The 9,202-nt window shown below is 48.3% G+C and overlaps 1 protein-coding gene across 1 annotated transcript in view; it reads left to right on the top strand.

The window, feature by feature from the left end:
- The first annotated feature begins 3,910 nt into the window (after nt 1–3,910).
- HLF (HLF transcription factor, PAR bZIP family member) overlaps nt 3,911–9,202 on the top strand; it is a 35,677-nt gene continuing 30,385 nt past the window's right edge. The window contains exons 1-2 of the mRNA XM_066565966.1: nt 3,911–4,127; nt 5,339–5,674. Coding sequence (XP_066422063.1) covers nt 4,022–4,127; nt 5,339–5,674 — 442 coding nt within the window. The 5' untranslated portion in view covers nt 3,911–4,021. The remainder of the gene's footprint in view (nt 4,128–5,338; nt 5,675–9,202) is intronic.

The raw sequence follows: 9,202 nt of genomic DNA, 5'->3' as shown, positions 1-9,202 counted from the left end.
CCCGCGGCCCCGCCATTAGCCCAAAGTAGGTCACGGCCCGCGCGCGCGCGCTCACGTGACGGCCCCGCGCGCGCTGCCCCCCGCGCCGCGTGACCGGCGGGCGGGGCCGGGGGCACCGTGAGGGGACCGGGGTCGTGTCCTTGTCCTTGTCGCTGTCCCTCTCCCTGTCCTTCCCTCACGGACCCATCGGTGCCTCCCCCGCCGAGCCTCCGGCACCGCGGCCAGCGCTCTGCAGGTGTCGGGGTGCCCGGGACCCCCCGGTGGCCGCCCCGGGGTGCTCGGGACGCGGTCCAAACCGGCCTCTGCCCGTGGGGCTCCGGCTGAGCAACCCTCGACCCCGCCCCGCAGCCACCATCGGTGTCCGTGGGTGTTCGGGAACCCCGGCTGGGACGCTCCAGAGCGGTGATCACCATGTGCACCTTGGTAGAATGATCCTTGAAGAGTAAAAAGATTTTTCGACTTTAAAATGGCCTTGTAGATTGTCTTGGCTAAAGAAAATAAAAGCACTAAAAAAAAAAAAAAAAAATCTTACGGAACATTAACCACAAGGTACTTGGTTTGAAAAAAATTGGATTTTTCATATAACTGATCCCAGTGATGGAAACAACCATGAGGAATATAAATATTGGTTGAGATAATATTTTTAATAGGGCACCCATCAAGTTATTTTCAATGCAAAAACTAAGCAACTGCATAGTCTTTCATAAGCCATAAAATAGACATTATATATATATATATATATATATATATATATATATTATAATAGACAGGTGAATGCTAAGCTAAGAACACATGCCAGAAATTGTATTGCAATTGGAAAATGGAGAAATTCAGGTAGTGTATCATTAGCTCTGTTTTGTCTTGGTTGACTTTACCTGGTGTGCACCATGTGTGGTCAGCCAGTGGTCAAAACAGCACAAAGGAATTAGCGGCCACCTTCGGAAAAGTGTAGCAAGTAAAAATCAGTAATTTGTATGTACAGACAACAACACGGTGTCCTGACAGCCTGGAATTTAGGTTAATTGGGATGAAATCTGCCTGTGTAGCATGGCTGGAGTTAAATTACCGTTCCTGTTGTGTGAGACCGAAAATAACAGTTCCAGTACCCTGCTCAGGTACTCTGCTCAGCTTTGCTGGCTGGTCTATAAATCAGGAAGAGTTATTTTGGCTTTTACATCCAGGAAATTCCCAGCTCCTGTGTTTTGGGAATGCAGGGTCTGTAACTACACACAGTGCTCAGAGAGGCTTCCATTTGTTCCACACTTTCAGTGATCTACCTATAATTTACCCCATTCAGTGAAGCAGTGAAGGTTTCCTGTCCTTCTGTGCTGTTGAAAACACTGTTTCTTTCTTTGCGTTGGGTCAATAATTATAAAATACACAAGTAGTTGTGCTTAAATTGAGCTTCTGCCAGAAACTAATCTTGTTACTAGTGTTTCCCAGTATCCCCATTACTTTTCCATCTTCTGTTCTATTTACTCTTCTTTGCTGCTTATCGTATCTCCTAAATGTAAATTGTATCTCTATTTTTCTTTAGACAGCAAAGAAACATTCTGTACCACATCTGCATATGGATTGGAAATCACCCTAATCTTTGTGTCATTCATCTGTACCTCTGTAATTAAAGGTTTCCACTAACCAGCAATTTAGCCGTCTGAGGCAACGTTGGTACGTGTACAGTCATTTAATAATCCACAGCTTTTTTCCTTGCTTAAGTGACAATTAAAAACTCCCGTGCTGCTGCTATCACACCCCTGCTCCAGTTGTGAACCATGTGGCATCTGTGGCGTCCCCAAGGTTCTCCCAAGCCCTGCTCAGCCGTGCCCTGAGTCTGTTCCTGTCACTTGTCTCTGGTTCTGTGGGGCCTGATGGTCACAATCCCCAGACTTCATGTTTTTGGTTGTGCCAGTGCAGTTTTATTGATTTGAGTGGACTTTGGACTTCCATCAGCTTGTTTTAGGCAGTTCATTTAACAAGACACCTAATAATAGATGATAGAATTATAGAATCTCCTGAGTTGGAAGGGGCTGACAAGAATCATTGAGTCCAACCCCTGGCTCTGCACAGACACCCCAACAATCCCACCCTGTGCATCCCTGAGAGAATTGTCCAAAGCCTCCTGGAGCTCTGGCAGCCTTGGAGCTGTGCCAGTTCCCTGGGGAGCCTGGGCAGTGCCCAGCACCTTCTGGGGGAAGAACCTTTTCCTGATATCCAGCCTAACCCTCTCTGACACAGCTCTGGCTGTCCCTGAGTCCTGTTCCTGGTCACGCATGTAATAGATACAGTAGATACACAGGGGGAGAACACAACTGTTCCTCAGGCAGCTTATATTTTTAAATACTGGGCAGTTTATGCACATAACTTATCTTTATTTGCTTCTAGAGAATATTTATGATTATTTATATTCGTTGATGGTTAAAAGCTGACTTTTGAAGAACGAGTCACAAATACACACAGATGGTAAAACTTTGCAAAATGCGATCCAAAAGAAAACCCAAATGAGAATAAGGCAGACACAGATGCCCACATGCACCTGAAGGGTGAAGTTACTCTGGGCCTAATGCAGTTCTTGCACAGCCTGCATGGGCTGAAGGCCAGAGCAGATGGAAAGTCATCCGTGCTTGAATGAGGATCATGGTGAGTGGGGAGGAAAGTCTCATTTGAGCAAAAATGGGGCCTGGGAGTCTTAGTGGATGAGACGTTGACCATGAGCTGGCAATGTGCCCTGGGGGGCAGTGGGATCCTGGGGTGCATTAGGAAGAGTGTGACCTCTCCTTCTACTCGACCCTGATAGGCACATCTGCAATGTTGGTTCTCATCCTGGGTTGCTTAGGACAAGAGAGACAAGGAGCTGCTGGAGAGGGTCCAGCAGAGGCCCAAAGTTGATTTGGAGCATCTCTTACAAGAAGAGTCTGAAGGGAGCTGGGCCTCTTTGGTCTGGAGAAGACTGAGAGGGGATCTCATTAATGCATATAAGTATCTCCAAGGCAGGCGCCAGGAGGATGGGTCCAGATGCTTCTTGGTGGTGCCCAGTAACAGGATGAGGAAAAATAGCCATAAACTAAACCACAAAATGTTCCACCTCAATGTGAGGAAAAGCTTCTTTCCATTGAGGGTGGCAGAGCCCTGGAACAGCTGCTTAGGGAGGCTGTGGAGTCTCCCTCTCTGGAGATGTTCCAAACCTACCTGGACACGTTCCTGTGCCACCTGCCCCGGGTGACCCTGCCTGGGCAGGGGAGTGGGACTGGGTGATCTCCAGAGGTCCCTTCCAGCCCGAAGGTTTCTGTGAGGTGGTGAGAGCCCTGCTCATGCTGGTGACAGTGCTGTCACCCCAGGGTTACACCCGGCAGAGAGGCAGGGGGAGCTCGGTGGGAAACGCTCGCAGAGCCCACGACCGGTTCCCTTAGACACGGCTGGGAATCCCCGCCCGCCGTGCCCCGCAGCCCGGACCCCTCACGCCGCGGCAGCGCCGGGTCCCGCTGCCCCGGGGGAGCCGCCTCGCTCGGATGCCCCGAGCGGGGTCAAACGTTCAGGCTCATTAACATCTCATTAACACATTCCTCCCGGTTACCGGGGAGGCGCTGCGGCCCCGCGGGGGGGTTCGGAGCGGGTGTCCCGGGGTGCCCCCCCAGGACCGGCCGCACGCGTGCCGGGGCGGGGCGTACGGGGGGCGTGGCCGCTACCGGGGAGGGGCGTGGCCGGCGCGCCAATGGCGGGGCCGCTATCGGGCGTGACGTCAGCGGCGGCGGCGGCTGCACGTGGGCGCGGGGCGGGCGGGCGCAGAGCGGCGCAGAGCGGGCGGCGGGAGCGGCGGCGGCGGCGGAGCAGCTGCGCGGCGGAGGGGCCTGACCCGCGCCCGGTCCGCGCCCTGTCCCGCGGCCCCAGCGCCCCTCGCCACCGGCGCTCGGCCCGGCCCCACGCCCGGCTCACCCGCGCCGCGACAGCGGCTACAGCAAGGGGGAAGGAACCGCTCGCCGCGCAGCTGCCCCCTCCCCGCCGCCGCGGGCAGCCCCCACCGACCATGTCGCGGCCGCTCCCGCTGAACCCCCCGTTCCTGCCGCCCACCTACGGCGTGCTGAAGTCCCTGCTGGAAAATCCGCTCAAGCTGCCGCTCTCTCACGAAGACGGTGAGGCTTCCCCGGGACCCCTCGCAGTGCGCCCCGGTCCCGCTGTCACTCGGGGGCCGTGGCATGGCTTTCCCTTTCCCCCGTCCCTCTGCGGCCCCCCCGCCCCGGGTGCTCCCCCGGCGATTGAGCCCTGGGACGCCTCGCTCGGGGCGCTCTGCGGGAGTGGCGGCCGCCCCGGCTCGATCTAACGGGACGCGCTCGGTGCTCCCATCTCCGGCCCCGGTGGATGGACGCCAAGGGCGCTCGGTGCCTCGGGTAAAGGGGGCCGGTATCCCCATCCCAGGCCCCACAACAAACTGCTCCCTGCCCCGCGTCCCCCGGTTCATCGGGAGAAAGTTGTGGTTTCCCCGGGAAGGGAGGCAGCTCGGGAATACCCGTAACACGTATGGCGAACGGATCGAGCGCGCACGAAAAGCAGAAACCGAGGGAAGGTCTCGCAGTTCCTGTCTCCTCGTCTTTCCGAGTTCCACTGCCAAGCGACTCGCAGGATTTCACCGGGGCTGTTGTATGAGGTTAAAAATAAAATACTGCGAAGGCTTGGTAGCTGACAGGAAGCTCTAGGAGTTCAGATTCTTGCAGATCTTGCAGAGAAATCAGGCGTTTCCCTTACAAAACGTGCATTGAAATCACTGGGGGCTGTAGAAATGAGGAAGCCTCAGTTAAGTTTTTTTTTTGCTTCTACCTTTGAATATTTTGTTGTGTCTTCTGCACATCAAAGCTCTGTTCTGTCAGCCTTTGCCACTGTATGTTAGTAACATTTAGAAGTGCAGAATTTGAGGACTATTTTGCTTGTGCCAAGACTAACAAGATTGAGATCTTAGTTTAGAAGAAACTAAGGGATCCCAGGGATTTCAGGCTAAGACTGTTCTTTTCAACAGAATATATCAATAGCTTCCAGTTTGCTGGAATACTTAAATGTTCACTTTTAAGTCTGTTGAGTACTTTTTGATGCTAACATTCAAAGCTATGCATGGAGTGGAGCTGTTAACTAAAAACAAAGGGCAATTTCAAAAATGTGGTTGGTTCCCACAAAGGTGCTCATTGACATGACCCCTCAATTCTCTTCCAATTAGAGTGAGTCAAAGGGGTTACTTTTTTGAAGGGAATACTCCTTTCTTACACCTGAGAGTAGAGCAGAAATAACGGAAGTAGTAGTAGTTAATGTTTTAATTACTGAATTCTTACATGTTTGTTATGTGTTTTTGTTTAAGCATTCGGTAAAGAAAAAGACAAAGAGAAGAAGTTAGATGATGACAGCACCGGTACCACAGTCCCTCAGTCAGCTTTCTTGGGTCCAACATTATGGGACAAGACACTGCCATATGATGGAGACACTTTCCAGTTGGAATACATGGACCTGGAAGAATTCCTCTCAGAAAATGGCATTCCACCCAGCCCTAACCAGCACGAGCCTAGCCCACACCAGTCAGGTCTCCAGCAAGCTACCTCAGCATCACCTTCTGTCATGGACCTCAGCAGCAGGGCTTCTACTTCAGTCCATCCAGGCATGGTGTCGCAGAACTGCATGCAGAGCCCAGTCAGACCAGGTAAATCAGCCCTCAGAACTCCCCTGTGGAATTTGGCGTGAACCCCTCCTCCCCACTGTAAATCACTGCTTCTCCCTGTGCAGCTGACAGGCAGCTTAGAGCCCAGAGGATTCCTGTCACTCACACTCCAGCAAATAAAAACAATAGCTCCAGTTATCACTAAGCTGCTCCACCAGGATTTTTGTTTAAATTATTGAAGGAAAGCTCTGGGAATTCCATGGAAACTTGGCTATCTTAGTCGGTGTCTTAGCTGTTAGCAAGTAAAAAGATCACAGACAGAATGGCATAGATGCCACAGTCTTAAAAGAGCAGGGAAAAGGACTGTGAAAGAGAATATTCCTAAAGCCAATATTTGATGTGAGACACAGGAGTGGGCAGTTATTCTGGAGTTAAAGGTTAATGCTTCTTACTTGAAATTTTGGCCATAATCTTACTCTCTACTGAGCAAAGTAAAATTTGCCACAGGAACTGAGTTTTGGAACAACATTATAATCTTGCTTAAATTGGCATCAACTGAGTGTAACTCTGACCTGAGTTCATAACTAGCATCTGTAGTCACCTTACGCTTAAGAAAACCCCATGGAGTCCAAGGCCTGGTTGTAATGCACAATTCCAGCCTGCCTGATGTCAGTGGAAGTCTTTTATTATTTTATTAGCACTTGAGATCATCCCTTTAGAGACACCAGTTCGAATCCAGAGTAACTCCTCTGGCTTGACACCAGCATGGCTGAGATCATGGGCAGTGGAAGAGTGTCAACATTGAAGTTTGGGAAACATGGAGCTTTGCCTTTTTCCTTAAAAAAAAATAAATACAGAGAGTGACTTATTTATTGTGCTCCTCTGCTCACATGAGGTGGTGTGCTGGAGCAAAGTGTGCTCTTGGCAGCAGGAAACCACTCCTCTCCCTTCTGCTTGATCGTTTGCCATGCTCAGTGTGCGAAGTCATTGTCAGAATCATCTGATAAGGAGGCAAAATAAATAAATAGAGAGGCAAAAGTTGTGGAGCAGGATGAAATAGAAATGTCTTATAAGTCTGCCACGTTCCTGTCTCATTAAAAAGAAATAAAATATCCCCCAAAGCTCCCCAAACCTGTCAACATACTCCTTGCCCCCCCCCATCAGGACTGTGTGTTTAGTCATGGATTTCATTTACTTACTTTTACTTTGTGTGGATTTGACTTTGCTTTGTGTTTCAGTTCCAAGGCTTTTCATGGTTAACTAATAACTTATAAGGGTGTCCAAAGTTAAAATATATTTGGAGTAGGCAAGAGCAGAACATGAAACCCATTGCTTTTTCTGATCCAGCTTTAAAAATAGTGCATATGTGCTACATCGTTTTCTGTCACTTGTGCACATACAAAATTAAAAGCAGATAATCTGTCCCCATTCTCTCTTTTTTCAGAGGAGCCTAGTAGTGAGCCAGGCTTTTAATGATCACCTGTCAGAATTTATTTGTAATCAGCTATCTGTGTGACTTTTCAACTCATTGATTTTTTTCAGTTTATCCTGAGCCCTTTGCAGCTTGGGGTTACAAACTTATCTCACAGTGCACTTTTTTACTGTTGTAAAGGACATTATGTCTCTTGGGGTAGGACAAAACATCTAAATTTGCTGGTATTTTTCCCAACACCATCTTGCCTTAACAAGAATAGATTTTTTCGTTAAATGTTGTGGATTTTTTTTTTTTAAGGGAGCTCATTTCTCTTCTTAAATAATATTTTCTTGTCCCCCATTACAGATAGGAAGTGCAGCTTAATTAACAGTAGTCTGGTTTATCATCAGGTTGTTGAAATTTTTATGTGCTGTCATGTGAAAACCTTTCTTTGACAATCAGTACTGAAGCGAAGACCATCTCACAGTTTAGCATTCGAGCAAGTTTGAGAATATAGGAGCATATTTTTTTTTACAATTTAGTAAAAGTAAAAATGAACATTTAAGAGTTATCATAAAAGGGCCAAGGCAAATATGCTGCTTTGAAATAGGGAGGTAAATGTTAAAATCATTGTAATGGAGCCTGTTGCTTAATATATCTTAGAACATTTAAAATAGATTTTTTAAATTTTCACATGAAGAAAGGTTTTTAGTTGGTGTGAGCTATCATTCCAGAATAGTGTTGTGATTTGTGTTACTGTAATAAAGCAAAGAACAAGTTGTAGGACGTATACCATTTCAATACAGATTAATTCCATGTGATCCTACTACTTCCAGGAAAACTGAATGTTTTAGGTGATAGTAATTCTAAAATATTTCACTGGTGTGTTTTCTGAATTCTGCATTGCAATGGGCGCCTGTTTGAGCGTGTGGGGCTAGAGGAAGGGTCCAGTCCTGTGCTGCTCCTGTCCCTCTTTCAGTGGCTCTGGGGTTTGGCCCCGGGGTCACGTGCAGGTGGTCACAGCTGCCAGCCCGGCTGTGCCCTGTCGGGGGGGACATCCATGGGGGGGACATCCCCCTGCACGTGGAGCCCCGGCTGTGACTCTGGGGCTTGGGACACGCCTGGGCCAGGGATGGTCCATGGGAGAGCAGCAGGAGGAGATTTAATTTTGTGCATGTGTTCCAGCACAAGCCTCATCTGTCTGTAGGAGTGAGTGGTGTTGCCCAAACGTGTTTTGTGCTGTGTCTGGAAGAGATCAGGAGATCTGCACTGGCATTCCCTGAGTGTCATCAGGCTCAGCAAAGCTGTGCTGACCCTGACTGTGGACGTGACATTACCAAAATCCTCACAGATTTTCTTTCTCCCTGCTAAAAAACGTAATGGCAACAAAAAGGATTCTGTATTTTCAGCTCAGATTGTCTGGTCGATGGAAGGATGTTTAGGCTCACCAGTTTATCATCCGCAAAGAACAAAGCGACCACCTACTTCCCATACATTTCTGTTCAGGGAATGTAGTTACAGAAATTTCTGGCTTTGTTTTGATGAGGGATGCAGAATAATGACTTGCAAGAGTGAAACCATGTATTTATCTTTCACAGTGCTCATTTTGTTAATAAATAATAGTATTTTGATTTATTTTTAGCATTGCAGACCAACATTCATTGTCATGTGTAGATGCATTTAAAACTTCTGGCTTGTGTTGGTATTGGATGCTGGTAGGTTGGTTGAAATCTGTGGTCTCCTCAGAAAAAGGTTTCCAGATTTTTATGAAGCTTTCAGAGTAACCCATTACTGCAAACACACTTTTGTGGTTCTTCATGTTGTACACCTTATGTAGTCTTTCAGTGGAACGTCAATCTCCATTTTTAAATGCAGAGTCCTTAAGGAAATTTGGAGTAATTTTTAGCTGTTTGTATGTAAAGGGAGGGTGTATATTTTGCAAGTAACTAGTTGGTTGTTGCTTTTCACCTGGCTCTTTCCCGTGTAGCCCTGATGGAGGTGGTTGGGGCAGGTACTATAAAGGGTTTGAAAGGTGTGAATTAGAGAAGCATCAGCTAGATCTGGCGAAGAATACTAACTAGAAGGTTTCTGGGATTTTGTGGTTTAGATATGAATTTTCTGTTTGCCACCAAAAAGCCTTGGATGTGGGGCTGTGT

Source organism: Molothrus aeneus, chromosome 26 (genome assembly GCF_037042795.1).
Source record: "Molothrus aeneus isolate 106 chromosome 26, BPBGC_Maene_1.0, whole genome shotgun sequence".
Taxonomy (NCBI): domain Eukaryota; kingdom Metazoa; phylum Chordata; class Aves; order Passeriformes; family Icteridae; genus Molothrus; species Molothrus aeneus.
This window is presented reverse-complemented; position numbering and strand designations above follow the sequence as displayed.